The sequence below is a fragment of the Carassius gibelio genome, chromosome B16, assembly GCF_023724105.1.
Source record: "Carassius gibelio isolate Cgi1373 ecotype wild population from Czech Republic chromosome B16, carGib1.2-hapl.c, whole genome shotgun sequence".
Classification (NCBI taxonomy): domain Eukaryota; kingdom Metazoa; phylum Chordata; class Actinopteri; order Cypriniformes; family Cyprinidae; genus Carassius; species Carassius gibelio.
In genome coordinates, this window is record NC_068411.1 from 21,958,191 (window position 1) to 21,977,761 (window position 19,571).

The 19,571-nt window shown below is 37.5% G+C and overlaps 2 protein-coding genes across 2 annotated transcripts in view; one reads left to right on the top strand and one right to left on the bottom strand.

The window, feature by feature from the left end:
* LOC127975419 (NADP-dependent malic enzyme) overlaps window positions 1–4,487 on the bottom strand; it is a 72,601-nt gene extending 68,114 nt beyond the window's left edge. Inside the window, exon 1 of the mRNA XM_052579463.1 lies at window positions 4,328–4,487. Within this exon, the coding sequence (XP_052435423.1) occupies window positions 4,328–4,456 (129 nt within the window). The 5' untranslated portion in view covers window positions 4,457–4,487. The remainder of the gene's footprint in view (window positions 1–4,327) is intronic.
* A 9,228-nt stretch (window positions 4,488–13,715) lies between these two features.
* LOC127974969 (inactive serine protease 35) lies at window positions 13,716–19,454 on the top strand. Its single transcript, XM_052578614.1, has 2 exons — window positions 13,716–14,072; window positions 17,184–19,454. The coding sequence occupies exon 2, from the start codon at window positions 17,197–17,199 to the stop codon at window positions 18,472–18,474; it is 1,278 nt and encodes a 425-aa protein (XP_052434574.1). The 5' UTR covers window positions 13,716–14,072; window positions 17,184–17,196; the 3' UTR covers window positions 18,475–19,454.
* Window positions 19,455–19,571: the final 117 nt, after the last annotated feature.

The window sequence follows — 19,571 nt, forward strand, 5'->3', positions numbered from 1 at the left end:
CTCTTACTGCGCAAAGCTTCCCTCAAACACAAGGATAAATTCCTGCCTGCACTTCAGGAAGAGAGAGGGAAGGGCTGTTGGGAAGGGTAGAGTACGTCTGCAGTCCCACAGCATCAATTAGCATGTTGTCCTCTGCTTCTCAGCAGCTGAGAGCGAGAAAACAGGAGAACACTCAAGCACTGTGATTGCCGGGCCCATGGGAAGGCAACAATGTGCCACTGGAGAACCACAGTATACCAAGTGTACGGTCTCGCACAGCTCCTCTCAGGGGTAATTTCCTACCTTCTCTCTTAATTTCCTTGTTTTGGGTCATGAGTTCTGGAGGTTGGCTTTTTAGAGAGCTGTATGAAAGAGCAAATGTTTCACTCGATGTGGGACTGTATTTACAAGAGAGAATCACTGTCTAATCGTGAAATAATACCCATCAGATGAATGATTGATATGTCATTGATTGCACAAACCTCAGTTTTAGCAATATCCAACTGACACATCACAGTCCAGAAAATAAAAGTGCGTAAACAAAGACGTAAGCGTTTGACCAAAGTACTTTGTGGTAAACAGTTGTGTTGGCCTGGGGGTGGTTATATTTAGGTTAGTTAAACATATCTTATCTGATATCTGCCTATCTATCGATCTGTCTGCCTGTCTGTCTTTCTGTCTGTCTATCAATCTAATTAATCCAAGATCTAAATATTGTCCTAACTTTTCTAAAAACTTACGTTCATGTTATTTCCTAACATTCTAATTCAACATATTGAATTCCCTGAACTGCCTTATACCTTGAGTCTGACTTAGTGACACACGCTCTTTAGCTGTTGTATAATCGCTCTGCAAAATGTGATATCAATCGTGCACAGTCTTTTGTGCTGAAGGTTCATTCTTTTGTTTATGTAATCCTCTTTTCCTTTGTAATGTCAGAAATATTGCATTTCACACAATTTTCCTGACGCATTCAGCAAAGGCTGATTCTCAATCGTACAAAGAAACAGAGCAAAATCCAAGCCTCTCTTTTAATTAATCTCATTAAATCACGTCTCTGTCTATAAAACAAGACAATAACACTGAATTTAGCTCATTAGAGGCAAGAACGTGGGTGGAACTGGAAAGCCACGTCATAAAAACATGAAAGCGTTTGAGCTGCTCTCACTACTCGAAGCACCACATTAGTTTTAAGCTGTGGCACCAGTCTAGCAACTTCCAGCACCACAGACACTGGAGCCGCATTAATGAGAGACATTCTTTTAAGATTTTGTTTGATTACAGGAAAGGGGACCATGGAGGGTAATAAAGTGTCACCTCTGTTTCAAAATCATATACCATCATAAGTGATTTCATTCAAATTTTATTTAACAGGCTAAACAAAATAGCACATCAACTGAAAATACATTGAAATTGAAACTGTGCCCACAACATGCCCCTGAGCTACATCAACTCTTAGTTTATTTTGCAGTAAAAAAGCTTTTAAACTCAATATCCAAGGTCAATTATAAATATTTAACATCTTGCCAATACAGAAAGACCTTTTCAGATTAAAGTGATCTAAAAACACAGTCTATATTCTTAAAAAACAGCATCATGACCTCTGTAATGAGTGGGTCACTAAAAATGTTTTACTTCAATAGACAGTCTTGATTAAAGAGTGCCTTTGCATTATTTATAGGCCTACGAAAATGTTATTTTTTAGCCGGGGTCAACATAGCTGAAATGACTGAAGTGATCTTCATACCTCAACCAACCCTATGTATTCATGTATACATAAAGACACCTTTCAGAGCTTTCTGGTAGTCTGCACCTGGATTGAAAATATGACCTCATTCTGTGGCATTTCTTGTGCAGATGAGAAGTCATTAACCTTAACGACAGGCAGTGTGCTGTGTTGTCATCAGTATCTGACCTGTGGCTGAATGCCAAGAGACGTGACGTTTGATCAGACTATGGTCCTTCATTTCAGCATGGAAAACTGACACAAATGGTTCAAGTGGATGTAAAGTCCACCTTAATGAAACAAGTGTGCAGAGTGCAGGCCCATGCAGCAAACAGCTTTTTGTTGTTGTTGTTGTTTATATATATATATATATATATATATATATATATATAAAACAACAACAACAACAAAAAAGCCGTTTGCTGTCTATAAAGTAACTTGGTGTACACCAGTGAAAGTGTTTTTTTAGAAAATCTTCTCTGAAAGCCATGAAATTTAATGAAACACTCTTATTAATTCAAACAGAAATGTAGGCCTAAATCTAGAACAGCGAAAAGTAGACTGCTAATAAATTTGCTAACCTGCCAATGATGTGATATTGTCATTATTAAAATATATATATATATATATACAAAGTCAAGACAATACAATTTCCATACATTCTCTGGAGTTTAGTATTACACTTATCCTCAGTGGTGTTTGTACACAATCCATTTATCCCAGTACTTAAAACATTTTTCCAATTTATGTCTTACAGTAAATTTAAGTCTCTCCATACAGTATATTTCATTTACAATTCCCAACCACTCGTCCCTAGTGGGAGGGTCAACCTGAAACCATTTACGTGTTATGGCTTTCCGACTGCTTGCTAAAAGTATTTAATAAATATTTGTCACTGTCTAGAATTGTTTTAGGAATTTTCCCTAGGTACAGCATGATAAATGAAAAATCCAACTCCTCCCCTAATATTTTCCCAATTTCAGTTGCCACCTCATGCCAGTAAGGCTGTATTTTTGAACACCCCAGAAAATATGAAAATGATTAGACATTGAGGATCCACATTGACTCCAACAAAGGCCCAGACTCTGTTCATCTGTTCGTATTGCTGTTAATTTGGGAGTTATAAAAAACCTTCCTTTAAATTCTTCCATCCAAACTCCCGCCAAGATCTTGAGTTTTTTGTGTTTGCCCAGTCTTTTTCTGCTATTTGAGAGTCTGATTCTTGCTCCCATTTTTGTTTTACATAGTTTGTTGTATATTTTTGACTGGTTTGTATATGTCCATATAATTTCGATATCAACTTCTTATTGTCTTCTTTTGAATATGCATTAATAAATGTTTTTAAATCAGATTTTCCTCACTCAATATTATACATTTTACTTTTTTATTAAAGTAATCCCTAACTTGCAAGTATCTATAGAAATCCTGCTTTTCCAATCCAAATGTGTCTAACATATCCTGGAAGCTCAGTAAATTTCCCTTAGAGGTGACTGAGCAATAAGATGTAATTCCTCTCCAGACCCATTGTTTAAATCTTCAATCCAAATTAGCTGGTTCAAAATCTGGGTCATGCACTATCCATTTTAATACCCCAGCCTGTCTTTCTAATTGTAATTTCCTCAGAACTCTAAACCATAACTTCAGTGAGAATACGGTCCAATTATTTAATTTCCTGTAACTCCTTTCAGCTGAAATTTTATCCCCAAGTAATGATTGTAAAGGTTTATCTATCTGTGTAATTTCTTAAGTTTTCCATCTCGACTCATAACTCGGTATACACCAGTGAAAGTGTTTTTATAGAAAATCTTCTCTGAAAGCCATGAAATTGAAGGAAACGTTCTAATTAAATAAAACAGAAACGTAGGCCTAAATCTAGAATAGCGAACAGTAGACTGCTAATAAATTTGCTAACCTGCCAATGATGTAATATTGTCTGCATTATTAAAAATTATATATATATATATATATATATATATATATATATATATATATATATATATATATATATATAATAATTCCACAGGGTAAATAATGCTTAACACTTTAACCATTTTCTCAATCAACTGGTAAGTTTGGTAGCAGATTTAAAAAGCTCTGAAAGCTCTGTTAATTGCTGTTTGGGAGGTTTGAACTTCACACTGAATAAAGAGCAAAAGCTAAACACAATCATTGTTAAATAAACAGAATGCAAGTTCTCAAGGTGATGCCATCGACTGGTCAGCACCTTGGACAGAGCCTGCTGTTGATTTTACCAAACCATTATAAACATAAAATTATCTGTCTTATATTATTCTTTATTCTGAAGTATAGCGTAATCTGGGGCCTAATAACAATATATGTGGACATTATAGACTATGTTAAAAGAAAACTCAGTGCGATGAACCTGAAGGTGGCTCGTCATGACCAACGTCAGTTCACGAGCACCAGTAAACTACAAACGGACTTGCTTTCGACACAGACAGCAACAGCTGACAAAGAAAATGTGTTGCCCTTTAAGTCTAAATATAGTTTCTCTCGAAACTGATATCCACTGCCTTGCTGTCTTATTAGCAAACAGTCAACATAAAATGTTATTTATTAAAAGACGTTACAAGAAGAGTTATTAAAACATTGTCTTTTTACCTTATTCAAGTGGGGATTGCGTGTAACATCATACCCCCTCTTCTTCGTGTAAACAAATGTCTTGCTTTGGTCTGCTGACTTTTCCATCTCCCACTCGACAGATTCCTGTTTGACTAAAGCGTGTGCCATGTTGCTTCCCCTTTAAATAGCGCTGAACTCAACAAGTGCACGCGCTGCATCAGACAGGAAGACGTTACACAGAGAGAGTGTCAGCAGCGGATGCATGTGTGCTGTTATCGCCAAACTATTAGATGAAAAAGTCGATAATAGACTGGCAAGTCCTATCTGAAGCAGAAAATAAAGGTTTTATGTAATATTTTCACGCGTGGTTTCAAATAAACGGGGGAAATACTGACCGGGGCTAGTTGTCACAAAAGCTGTCGAAATATTTTGAGTTAGGAGTTAGATTTAGTCGATACACAAAAGTGTTTTCTATAGCAGTGGTTTTATATGTTGATTTTAAAGGCTTAATAAAAAGTGTTTACGTGTTAATGTAATATGTAAATAAATACATAATTATCAGTTGTATTATTTTACCTATACAAATCTGTTCAGCAGCAGGTTTATAGTGACAACAAAATTCTAGAGTTGGGGTACTCGAACTTGGACTCGGACTCGAGTCCGGACTCGAGTCCAATTTTGAATGAACTCGGACTTGTCACGCACTCGGGTGAATTTGTACTCGGACTTGACACGGACTTGAACATTTTGGACTCGGAAAATATTCTGAGTACAGTCGAGTCCACGTCATGTGTAACAATAAAACCAGCATAAAATAGAAATGATAAATTAATGAATGTCTCCCCTTCAGTCATTTTACTGCACCACACCGGCAGGCAGAAGTCTCATGCTTGCAGACGAAACACACGCACCACTCACTGGATATCAATGTGGATTAGTGATGGGAAGTTCGATTCTTTTCCGCGAACCGGTTCTTTCGGACGGTTTGATTCAATAAACCGGTTGAAAAAAAAAACAGTTCACCGGATACATAATCCATTGCGATGTATTTGTTATTAAATGAACTTACGTTTCATCAGATTGCCCTTCATTCAAGCCCTCGGTTTACCCGCACTCATTACATTAGCACAAAATCAGTTCAGAATCAATCACCAAAAGAATCAGTTCGGTTCAGACGCGCTGTGAGTCATTCGGCTTCATGCTGAATCACGCATGCGCAGTATCATCAGCTCCTCGGTTCTCGAATCGGACGCGTCCGAAAGAAACGGTTTTCGGTTCTGTGTACTGATGATCTGAAAACTGATACAACCGGTTCTTGACTCGAGAACGAGAATCGCTCAAAACCCGGGTAGGAAAATTTGACAGGGTAGGATAAAATATCAGGACACCGGCACATGCTGCAGTTCAGTATCATCAGCTACTCTACTCGTGTTCATGTTCTGTTTACTACAAACTCAGTTTGTGAATCTGTCATCATTAACTATAAATACAGTGCAGATATTTCATAAATCATCCCTTATTCATATTAAATATGGAGTCTTTAGAGTCTTAATCATTGTCCAACTTCCCTGAAAACCCCTTTGGCCCATACATAATCTACAATATACAGATTAGAAACATGTAGCCCCTATCTTAACAAAAAACGTATATATATATATATTTTTTTTTTATTTTTATATATATATAGTTTTATCACACTTTCCGATGTTTAACAAAATACTTGAAAAATTACAAGCATGCGCAGTATCATCAGTTCATCGGTTCTCAAATCGGACGCCTCCGAAAGAAACGGTTTTCGGTTCAGTGTACTGGTGATCCGAAAACCGATGCAACCGAGTACCAGAGACAGCAGCAGCAACCAACAGATGCTGCACAGCTCAGCATTGCAGGATTTGCAAGACCAGAACTGACCAAACAAGCAATGCAACTTTATGATGGAAGTTCTCCAAGACAACAATAAATTCATAATGTCATCATTAAGGATCTCCTCATTGGCTGCACTTTACCTCTGTCAAATGTGGGGGAGAGGCATTAAATAACTGAAATGTCATCTTTAACTGGAGGACAATATAGTGTGATACAATAATAAAATAGGTTCATTTGTATTTTCATGCACTTGTAATACAATAAAACCTTTGAAACCTTTTTTGATAGGAAACTAGTTCTGTTGACATAAAATAAAAATGTTCAATGGCAATGACTAGATGTAACAGTGGTATTTTTTTATTACATTTTTATATTGCCATTGGTTTAATGTGTTGAAAGGTTAAAATATTAATAGAATGCAAAAATGTACAATACCAATTTATAATCTTTTTTAATTTAATTACTTTCTGGACTCGGGCGGACTCGACTCGGACTCGGCCTTTAAGAACTCGGACTTGAGTCCAACTCGGCCCCTTTTGGACTCGGACTCGGACTTGGACTCGATGTTTGTGGACTTGGTCTTGACTCGTACTCGACAAAGGTGGACTCGGACCCAACTCTACAAAATTCCCTTAGCAATGAGTTTAAATGAGCAGTTTCCTTGGCAATAACAAATATTTAATCTGTTTTTAACCTAACCTAGAAATTAACTTATAAAACCAATCCTGAAAAAACTACCCTACATTCATTTGTAATATTTTATTTCAATTTAATCATAACAGTTAGCAATAGATAATAATTTACACACAAAAATCATAAAACATAAAATAAATACGGCACACTATATTTATATTAAGGAATTTTAAGTATTTTTTATGGGTGTTTTATTTTTATTTTGAATTTTGCGTTAAATTGCATTATGTTTATAGAAATCCAGAAAATTAATGGATAATGACCTTTTTACTTTTTTGTACACTGTTTGAAAAATTCCATATAAAAAATAGAACCAAACTGGTGTGTGGTGGTGTGGTAGCTATCAGTTGATGACTAGCAAATCAAGGTCACAAGTTTGCAACAGAAGTTCGCAAATAGTTCCGGGTGAGGTAATATAGCTTTGAATAATCCAAAATTGTTGAGTTAGACATGGACTGCAATATGTATAGGTAAAAGGTAGTCTCAACCTCAGACATACTGCACGCAAAACTTTATTGTATGTGTGGCTCAGTTTGCCTCTTCATCAGATTTTTGATTGGACAAACCTTATTGTTCTCAGTATAGACTCAGTATAGACTCTTTGTGTCACTTTGAGCATTACCTTACTCACCTTACAGTGCACAAGGCCATTGAATTAGTTGAACTATCTTCTAATGATAAGAAGGATCATGTTTCACAAATGAGCATGTCTTAAAGGACTGCTCTGGCTGAACCCTGGCCTACAGTATGTGTGTGCAAGTGTGCAAGATATCTGGTTCGTACAGTATGGTATGTCCATTCTTACAGACTTAGAAGTGGTTAGGGTCCTCTTACAGAGATGCTTAGTCACTGTGACTGCTTTGAAAGGCCAGAGTATTTGGCCCTGATCCAACACTGCATGCCAGGGACAAAAATGTTCAAATTGCTCACGCATACCAATTACTGTTCCCATATGAACAAATATGTAGATAGGAAACCTGTCCAGATTGTTAATTTACAATGGAATTTTCTGGATAGATACCTATAGAGCACATTAAGGAACTGAAAGATTGTGCATCATTAAGGAACTGGCTTATTGGGGAAGCTAATGGATATTCTATCACCTTCAGAGAGTTACCTGAAGTATAATGTGTGACTCAAGGACAACTTGTTCAAGTGCATTCCTACTAGTCTCAGGCCCATGTTACTTTATCTTGGCCTTGCACTGGCTAAATGTGGGAGATAGTGAAGTTAAGTGCATTGGGGGAAAAAACTAAATAAAACAAACAACCAAGACATACTTAAATGCACAGCCATTTCATCTTACAGAATTACAGTACCTATTTGTTAACCCTAAATAGCTAACTTTAACCCTATACATTTCTAAAAAAAAAAAAAAAAAAAAAAAAATATATATATATATATATATATATATATATATATATATATATATATATAACATTACATAATACAAATATTAAAACATAGATATAGAAAATATTAAAGAAGATGATCTGTTCTTGAACTTTCTCTGTTTAAATAGGATAAATAGGAAATAATTTTTTCTTCCATGTATGAGGTGACTAAACCTGTCAGAAATAAACTGGAAATGATTAACAGAACAAGGAGCAAACCAGACAGCGCCAGGTTTGAGATGATGTCACTAAATATAATCCTAGCTTGCTAAATCTATCAAATATTTCTTCTACTAAAAATATCATAAAAGGATGATTTTTCAGAGAGGCGAAGGCATTGTAAATTATATGACAAAATGACAAACACTAGCTGTCCAAACACTGTCACACAGAGTTACGTACAGATAAATGGAGCGATAAATTTGGCAAGAATATGAGGCTCAGATAAAAGCACAATGAGACCCAGATAGGAACACACTCTGTCCATTTTTCATTACACTCTACACCAACAGGACAAGGGTGATAAAGAATGATAAACAGGATGATACACAGCTGATAAAGCTGATAATATAACAGATACAAACACTGCAGTTTTATCTACCAAGCAACAGTCTATGGAAATAGTCTAAATGGACAGCCTTACTTTGTGAAACAACAAAATATAAATAGCCTCACACAAGCAGTTCAACAGCAAAAAGAAAAAGCCTTGGTTTCTTCTTTTCTTTTTCTATGCTTCTTCTTCTTCTCACATGGAATGGTAGTTCCCAAAAGTCTGATAAGCCAGTAGTGCTATCACTTGTGCTTTGAAAAGAATTTAGAGAGGATCTAAAATGTAAACATGCTATTTTCTGTGCACACTCTGTGTTATCTGCTTCATAATAACAAGGCTTGCTTTCTTCTGTGTAATTATATTTGCAGAGGTGTTGAGTTCAGCGATAAGGTTTTGTGATTCCATACAGGAAGTCCAGTAGCTTTCTATTACACTCTATTCCCAGATCTAAGCTGTTTGACCCTATTGGGTATTTTTATACAAGACTGGACCCTCACTGAATCAAGGAAGACACAACACTGGTCAGATAACAGCAGGGTTGGGGAAATATCTAAAAAGACAGTGAAGGATGTTCTTGATTACAGAGGATTGCTGAACTTCCTCCCTAAACTCTGAAAACCAGCACCTGGTGTTGCTGAAGCTGTGGTGTATGGTATTAACACACACGTACACACACACTCACATACTTACATAGTGTGAACCAAAAAACCTAGACTTCCAGGAATGAAGAAATTATACTCCCTGTGTCGTGATATATACCTGCCAATACAAACTCTTATCAGTGAAGAGTTTTCTCAGTGAAGGACCTGCTGTGGGAGAAAGGGGATCCCTCTGCACTTATAACGGAAATTGCATGGATAATTTGAATAGAACTGTGAAGAACTGTGAACATATGAAAGTAATACTGTATTTAGGAACAAAGAGAAAAGATTTAGCAGCAAGAGAGTAATTGAATCAGAAGAGGTGGGAAATGGAAAGAACAAGGCTTAGAAATGTCACAAAATTAGCATTTTGCATTTTCTCCATGCTGTTAGTTCCGCTTTACACAAATGCATAAACACATTGTCTTAATGAAACACATTGTAGGCTCCTGCCCACTGAGCTGCATCTCAAGAGGTAAGCATTTAAACACAATAGTTCCCGGTGAGGGATTTCTGCTGATTTTAACAAGCACAATCATATCCCAATAAAAACCTCAGCAAGGGTGAGCCAAGGTGAACACACACACCTCAGGTCCTGGTGAGTTTCCACAGAACTACAGGAACACACACACACAGACGTCTGAGTTTCCCTGGTGTCAGTGACAGACAAAGAGTTCCAGACAGAAATGATCATCAATTTTATATTCAGTTCTTCTGAAATGTAGACTCTTAACTGATAAAAGGGCACTTAGAGAAGGTGAGTGAAGTTGGAGCTATATATGAGTGCAAAAGAAAGAGGTCTGAACATGAATTGAAAAGCCCAAGTGTCGTGATGCTTGAGTAAAACGTATTTCACCGTCAGAAAACATGAGAGATGAGGAAAAGCACAAGGAAACCAGCCATACAGCATAATGAGACTCGCCTGAAAATGCAAAGGCAGGTCAAAGGTCACACAAGAGGAATAAGAGCTGCTTTTTAACTTGGTTCATTGAAGTGATCTAGCACAAATAGTGAGGCCAGTGTGATTTTGCAATTTTTTTAATTTGCAATACTTGACGTTTTTGAGACAAGAAGCTCATTAACAGTTATACAGATGTCACAATGTAAATGCTGGTCTGGGTATTCTGAATTCTGTATTGGCATTGGTGTTTGAATAGCTTTTGAATCTCAAGCAAATGATGTGTGTGTTTTAGGCGTGTGACTATTTGAGGTACCTCTAACCCTGAAGTTCTCTGAAGACACCTCAGTCAGTGCAAGTCTCCAGAGTCTGACTGTGAGTGCTTTGTACAAAAGTCTTGTATATATTACACTTAAGATTTAGCAAAACAACTAAATAACCTGTGAGCTCAATCAACAGGACCCTGACTTTGAAACACTACAAACTATTGACACTGAAATGCTGAAGGCAACAGTCTAACAAAAACTCTCAACCAAAAATGGAAGTCAGCATATATTTATCATTTTGTTGTAAAATGTTGAACTTGTTTCAAACTACTGACTTGAGAACACTTACATGTTGAATTGTAGACCAAGTCTGGGCCAATATCGGAGCAGAATGACTCCTTGTGCCAAATTGGTGTGTTTGCTTAGGAACCATTTCTGTTTAGATTGTATTAGGTGTTTGCATGCTTGAAGTGCTGTGCTCCTCTCTTGTGTATGTTGGCAGCTTCGCCTCGAGCACAGGAGGTCATGTCTCGTAGAGAAGTCTGTCCAAGTGTCTCACTTTAGCAGGAGTTTTGGTGGGCTACTTTTATCTTATTATCAAGAATAATAAGAAATATATATTGATCACCAAATCAGCATTTTAGAATGACTTCTAAAGGATTGTGTGACTTTAAATTTGAGTAATAGCTTCTCAAAAATCACAGGAATAAATTAAAAGTCCAAAACATATTAAAATAGAAAACAGTTATTTTAAAAGGCAATATTATTTTACAATGTTGCTGATTTTTGCAGCCTTGCCTTGGTATATATGACACTTCTTTCAAAAACATGAAAAAAAAAGATTGTACAAAGCCTAAACATTCGAACACTGCTTGTATGTTTGCTATATAATGACACTGCAGCCTGACATTTCACACTTTTGAATGTGTCTAAATATTTGCTGTCAACACGTCTGTAGGGCTAACCTAAAGTTATCTTCCAGCTAGTTTACAGGGCAGAGGGGGGCTAAGCGGCAATAAATGGCTCTCTCTGTCAGACAGGAAGCTCTAATAAGCCATGGAAAGGTGAAGGCCTACTGAGATGGTTTATGACCATGACCTGCATAAATAAACACCTGACTCTTTAATCTACAGTATATAGCCTTCATCGACTCTCTAAGGATGTGCGTGAGTAGCCACTTAACACAACACTCATGTTCCCTTAAACTCAAGCAAATTGTCTTCTTTAGCATATAAATGAATCATGGATGGACTGTTAGCAGCTGAAATCTGACTACATGCTGTTAAGCAAACTGGAATCCAGTCATGGCCAATGCAAACCCAGTTGAGAGGAGATTAATCTGCTGTTTTGTCTGCTGAAGACTATCAAGATGCAAAGACACAATGCTGGTTTGAATCTCAAACTATTTTTTAAAGAAACGAATACTCAAAGCAAACACTACAGTTGCAATATTCAGTGACACAATCTTCAAACGACATATGCTTGCACAAAACCTAGCGCTTCATTGAGCTGACTCTCCTGACAAAATAACTTCCATGGAACCAGTGCATCACACAACCAAGAGCAGAAATATCAAGTAAGGCCCTTCCTTTCAGAGTGACTCTGCCAAACACTCATGTAACAGTTTATGGGTTCTGCTAGATATGAAATGTATCACACATTTTAGCCGTAGCAATATCAGATAACCTATTGCACATGCTACAGACAAATAGAAGTGGCTCTTATTTAGGAGACAAGAGTCTGATTTCCCCCACTTTGCCTCCATCATTTCATGTCATGTGTTCTAATGAAATAAATTAAAATGAATAATGCCTATGTTCAAAAAATAAGAGCAATTGAGAGAGAGCTCAAGATGATCATTGTAGGGGCACATTCTCTTATTTGGAGGGCGAATGCCGCAGTCTAAAGCAATGAGATCGCCTTTCTCTGTTCAGACTTGACAGAGAGCCTCACAGGGTGCTGATGTGAGCCAACATTGTGGAACCAGAAAGACTGACCCTTTCCCTAAATCTCTGGGAAAAATTAACAAAACTGAAAGGTGATTTTAAGATGTGGTACTGAACGAAAATTAGAACACAAACAAGAAAAAAGGCAAAATATCTGAATGTATATGACATATCTCATCTGAAGTCAGTTCTTGCATCTCAATGCCTCTTTCTTGTTCCAGTCACTTCAATAGGAAAGGAATTTGTGTCTACACACAACACTATTGTTTGGGGGCCTCTTTAATTTCATGGAAAAAATAAAACCCAGTCATTCAGGTTCTCAGAGCTCGCCCGCAGCTCCTTAAGTGGAAGAATTAACACTTTTGACAGTGTTACTCTCACTGAATAAAGCAATGAATAAATGGCAATGAACAAACTAACTATTCTAAAGAGACTGTGCATGAAGTAAAGGGTGAATAAACATAAAACCCCTATATTTTTGTATGAGTCAATGAGGATGATAAACAGAAATTTAAAGATTAATTAGGAAGTTTACCACATATGTAGGTAAAAAAAATATCATAGGGTTACTTCATTTGAACTGAAAAAAAATCTTTTTAATAAAAAGATTTTAAAAATTATTTCTAATAAAACCTTACCCTGAGACAGTCATGAAAGTGTAAAATTTCCTGTTATGTTCTGTCACATGACACCAAATTTGCTTCCTACACGTTGATTTGGCAAGACAAGTTTTTCAAATATTAATAGGCTTAGGCTAACTACTATTAGTTTTTATAAATAGTAGTTAGTTATCACATGTCTTTAGTCTCACAAAAATGCATAAGAGAATTCAGAAACTGAAAGCACATTCATCACAAAAAGTCGGTCTTGCGTGATATGTATTTGATCTAATTTGTGAATGATCGAATACATAGAGACAAAAAAAGGAGCGTGACGTCATCGACCCAAACTAGAATCTGAATACATGTGCCACTTTGGAGGCGTTCTTTTAACTGACAGACCCCCTGCTCGTGTGTTTGCCACATCATGTACACGGACACAAGTGTCAGTGATGTGGGAACGGAACTGAACCATAATAAAGCCGCTGCTGCGCTATATTGTGCTCTCAGTGGAACGAATCCGTGGAAAGCCCCTTTGAATTCTGGATATAAGCAACTCTTTGAAATGTCAAATAGAGATTTATTCAAATCCCACGATTCATTAAGATTAAGTGGTGAACGCTCTCTCAACTTCACTTTCTCCGCTCCATCGTTGCAAAGCATGGTGGTCCCTCCCCTATACGAAACTCTTTGTGAAAAACTTGTTGGGACTTTTTTCCTCCCTTTCCCTTAAACGTCAAGTGTAATTCACACCAAGGGCTTCGACTCTGAGCTCTCCCTGTCTTGAAGGTGGAGCAGATATGAGAAGAAACGGACTATCAGCCCATCCAGCAGAAAACCCTCTGAGATGAAGTAACTTTTAGACGGTTCTTGCTTATATAACAAGCATCTGTTTGCGGACTGAACATCTCCATCAATCGAATGATAGCAGGTATGGCGCATTTCTCCTTCAGAGAGTTATCACTTTTATTATTATTTTCTTGTAAAAGTTTTCCTCTTTGCATTAAAAAAACACCTTTTGCCCATCATTCTCGCCTTTGCATCTCAAGTATAGTATTTGATTGCAAAGCTTCTATGAAAGATAGGCTATAATTAAATTTTTTTTTCATGAAAGTTTAGTTGAGTTCGTCATGTTGAAAATGCACTGAATACTTTAATTATATATCTGCACTAATATATCATTAATTATAATTAATTACATTTAGGATATGTTAAAGACCTCTCAGCTCACAAAATTTATTTTAAAATCAGGCCTTGATGTTTTTTTTACAGCCGAGGTCTTTTTTTTTTTTTTTTTGATGGAAAGTCTGGTTGTCATAGTAATTTTTGTGCAAACGAGAGGAGTACCATGCAGATTATTTATAACTATCAATGCAAATGTTCACATATCCGTAAATGACTGATGGTGAGGGAAAGACGTGCACTGAAAGATCTGGCAACTTTGAATGAATCAGTTTTAAATGTAATTGTAAATGGGACCATTAGCGCCACCGTTTGGTTGATGAAGCTGGTTGAGAAGTCTGCACATGTGCAAGACTGAAATTTCTGTGCCTTGTAATGGAAAAATGGGCTGATGCTGACATTGAGGGGAATTTTCTACATCTAGCACCACAGCCAGTTTCCCTCCGCTAATCTAAGCATCTCAAGATCTTTTTGAACAAGGCAGATGTGTCTATTACAGAAAAGCCATCGGAAATGCCATTGGAAATGTCGTAGTGATATTTCAGCACTGATGGAGGAATGTCAGATTGCAGATGCTCATTTTAGCAAGAGAACTGTTGATAGAGAGATCAGACCTCATGTCAGACTGAGTTTGCCTGAGTCTGTCTGTTTTGCAGGCTTTTTAAAGCTCAAGCTGTCTGCACATTTAACATCGTCTTACTGAAAATTGTTTGGACTTTTGTAAGTGCTTCGGTTCTCGTGGCCCTATCCAGTAGGGATACATCTGATTTGTCATCGCCTGGATCCATAACTTCCCTGCACACATATTTTCCCCTCACACTTCCACTGAGGCCACACAACATTGTCTGTGCAGATTGATTCTCACAGACAGAGCGGCTGATGTAGATAATCCACATTGACGACATGTCATAGTGAAGTGTGAGGTGAGAGGAGAGGGATTTCAGCTCCTCGGGGATGAACTGAAGCAAGAATGCAGCAACAATCTATATTCCAACCCACCCTCTACACCCCTACTGATTACAAAAGGTTGCTGCAGTCAATGTTTTTCTTGGGTGCTCAGCCATCTAAAATATGATGAATGAGAAAGAGTGGTGGCTGTGAAACACTTGGCATTGTGGTTGGCCTTTTTTTCCTTTTTCTTTGTGTGACTGGATAATAATTTCTGTCATGTTGCATTTATTCAAAGACTTGCCTATAGAAATGCTTTCAGACTTGGGCTGTTTGAGCTTATGGATTCGTTTTTGACATGGGGTTAAAAAATAAAAAGATAATTGTGATTTTTTTGTTTACAATTCATATTTATTTTCTTTTAATTCTGACACTGATTCTGTTAATCTGCAATTCTGAAAAGAAAGTTGGATCAGTGGGATATAAATTCGGGGAGGGGGGCTCAGAATTGTGAGGGGGAAGATAGTAATTATGCTCTATGTAAAGAATGTAAATTCACATGGTGGAAACAGTTTTTTGTTTGATAATGCTGGCCTTATTCTTAAAAAAAAATACGTGTAACAGTGCTATTATATTGCTCTTCCTTTTTCAAGATACAAATTTCAAGATTTGAATTGCTTGCATGCCATCTTGTCAGTTATTTAATGATTATGGTGTAACTCCAGGTGACTTTTTTATCTTTTAATATGATGTTGTTGCCATTTTCAGGCCATGTTTTATATGTTTTTGAATTCAATATTCCAACTTTACTGGTTAGTAGCTGTGTATTAAACTGGACAATGTAAAGTTAACTGGTCATTATTGCAAAATAAACCTCTCACTCCAATCAGGACCCTGAAATATCTTAAATCTTAAATCTGCAAACAGGTTTCCAAACCACTGACTCAAAAATACTCAAGTCAGTGCCGACAGGGTCAATATTCACACAGTCCCCGCCACAAACCTCCATTCTCCACAGGCAGCATAATTTTCCTCAAATGGGAGATATTTTCTCTCAGTTGGCCGTTTAGGGGCTACTTTTTAAATGCAAGCATTTTTGTATGCTATTTGTTTAGTCTCTAAAGCTAATGCAGCAAATCTGGCTTTCAGTAATTATTTGAACTATTTCTTTAGTAATAACATTTTATTGTGTTTAAATAATGTTTACATTTTATTGTGCCTTAAAAGCAGATTCCAAGTTTTTTTTCCACATTAGGATTTGATCTAAATATCTGTGGAATGTGATGATGGGGAATGAGGTGAACTATACAGTAAAGACAGTCACATATTCTCAGTGGTCTTGAACTAGTGCTACAAAGTCTTATTATTTGTCTCCCCCTAGTGGTCATGACTGTATTAATGTAATCCCAGGTTCCTGATTTCAATACTTCCAGCCCGCTCCTATTGAAGGCCCCTTAATGCATACTAAAGAGCTAATGAAATAAATCAGGTTTGCTAAATGATAGATACATCCAAAATGCACAGTGCTTGAACCGGGAACGAGATCCACCAATTTGTATGAATGCATGTAAGAAACATACCACATGCATGAATGCATGGCATACTGCATGCAGTGATTTTACTGATACAACTAATAATAATAATAATAATAATAAAAAAAAAATGAAGCACAAGGAAAGAAAATTCGCACACTGGACGCATATACTAGCATATGCATAAAAATCTAAGTATGCTTTGGGATTGACTAAAATGATAATATAAATGAAAAAAATCTTAAAAAAAAAAAAAAATGGAAATACCAATATTGTATAATTAGCACAATGTGTTCTCATATTTTTGGCTTTGACTGTTCTATGCTTTTGTGAGCAAAGCTGAACATGTTTTATCCAAAGACAGTAAATTTCTTGAAATACCTCAATATGAAATATATAAAGTGATATTGAGTCTCTGTTTGTCTTTCTGTTTGTTCTAGGGGTCTCTCTGCAATGGGCCCGGTACCCTTAACGCTCCTGCTTTGCGTCTCAGCACTGGCTGTGCTGGTGTCTGCAGCACTGGACGATCCCACAGGTGAAGATGACTACACCTGGCCGCAGAGAAAAGTACCACTGGTGCAAGAAAAGCAAACGGTGCACCTGGGAAGTTCTGAGTTTTTGGCCAAGCCACAAACTGAGCTCCATGGAATATGTGGCATTGAGTGCCAGCAGGGCTTCCCAGAGCCCAGCCTGGACGATCTGGAGCAGCTACTGTCCTATGAGACCATGTACGAAAACGGAACCCGCACGCTCACCACCGTCACAATACAGGAGCTAAATGTGAGCAACGACTTGATGGGAGGTTCTGGGTCACATAGTCGGCGCAGGCGAGAAGTCTACGGCACGGACACACGGTTTACCATCGCTGACAAGCAGTACTCTTTGAAGTATCCATTCTCCACATCTGTGAAGATCTCCACGGGGTGTTCTGGAGTGCTCGTGTCCCCCAAACACGTCCTGACTGCGGCTCATTGCATCCACAATGGTACAGACTACCTGGACGGGGTACAGAAACTCAGCGTTGGTGTGCTGAAAGAACGTTCCCGTCGGAAAGGGAAGGGACGGAAAGGGAAAGGACGGAAAGGGAAAGGCCAGAGGAAGCGTAAGGAAGAGGAGGAGGAGGAGGAGGAAATCAATGAAAATATAGAAATTGGAGAGAAGCAGGAGCCTAAGGGAAAGGGCAAAGGCAGGAGAAACCGTAGTCGCCGTAGCACCACCTCCGAACAGCCCTCGTTCCGGTGGACCCGGGTGAAACAGATGCAGGTGCCAAAGGGCTGGTTTAAAGGGATCTCGGAGAACGTTGTGGCTGATTATGACTACGCCATCCTGGAGCTCAAACGGGCACAGAAGACTAAGTACATGGATTTAGGTGTTATCCCCTCCGTCAAGAAGCTGCCTGCAGGACGTATCCATTTCTCTGGATTCGACGACGACCGGCCAGGCAACCTGGTGTACCGCTTCTGCTCCGTGTCTGATGAGTCCAACGACCTGCTGTACCAGTATTGTGACGCCAAGCCCGGCTCCAGTGGCTCAGGTGTCTACATTCGGCTTAAAGAACCTGGCAAGAAGAAGTGGAAGCGGAAGATCATTGGAGTGTTCTCTGGTCACCAGTGGGTGGATGTTAATGGGATGCAGCAGGATTACAACGTGGCCGTGCGAATCACACCCCCTAAGTATGCACAAATCTGCCTCTGGGTCCATGGGGACTCCAGCCAGTGTCGGGGCACCTGAGAGACTCAATCAGCGGCCCATCTGATTGCCTCTGTCCTGGCTCTCAACAACCCTTGTGCCTCCCATTTGTGAACTACACAAACTGCTGCATTATCAACACTAAAGACCATAACACACCTAGCATTGAACTTTTCCAAGCTATTTTGATACCTTAATTTATTTTATTAGACAAACTTTTGTTATGAATCAGTTAGAGCGAATGTATTTCTAGATTCAGATGTCCTAACGAGAACTAATTCTGTCCTAAACTGTCATTTTGAATTAGAAAATGTACTTCAGTCCGTGTTGTTTTATATGGGAGGCATTTATTTTGTCTGGTAATCTGTCTAGATACCTTGAAGTAGAAAGCTAGATGACTAGTTGACACAAGAAAAGGATTTTTTTTTTCTGAGAGAAAAAGCTTAGAAGTTTATTTGTGGATTTTACTTTCCTTTTTCTTCTTGAATAACACATTTGAATATCAATGTGCTGTTGTTCTTTGAAATACTTTGTTTTTGTTATCATTATTAGATGTTTTTAATTTTGTGCCTTTGATAGCATAAACTGTAACCTGTCTTCTTGGGCTTCTGTTCTGCATTTTGTATCACAGTGCAGGCAATTAGTTGGAGGTTTACCCTTCAAATTCAGATGCCCTTGTTGACTTTTGGTGCTAATTTAATTTTAAAATACAAAACATCAGAGGACCTGTTGGAGTAACAGTCTACTGTAGAACTGTAAGTATGTATTTAATGTAAGACTCGTATTATGAGTTTCATATGATCATGTCCTTCCTTAAAAAATACACAGGGTTATTTAAATTGACATATGGTGAATGATACATATCACTGTAATTATAATAAAGAGAAAGGCAATATAACTTGATAGGAACTAAAAACAAAAAAGGATGGCATAATTTTTCAATTTGTACAACTTTTTCCAAATGTTTGTTATTAAGGACCAAATAAACTGAAATTTATATGCATTGGTCTAAGAGGACAAAATAGTGTGTTCACTTTTTTTAGTTAAGCTTTTAATTTTTTTTTCTTTATACTCTTGATGCTTAATTTCCCTTTATATATATATATATATATATATAGCCTATATATACACACACATAC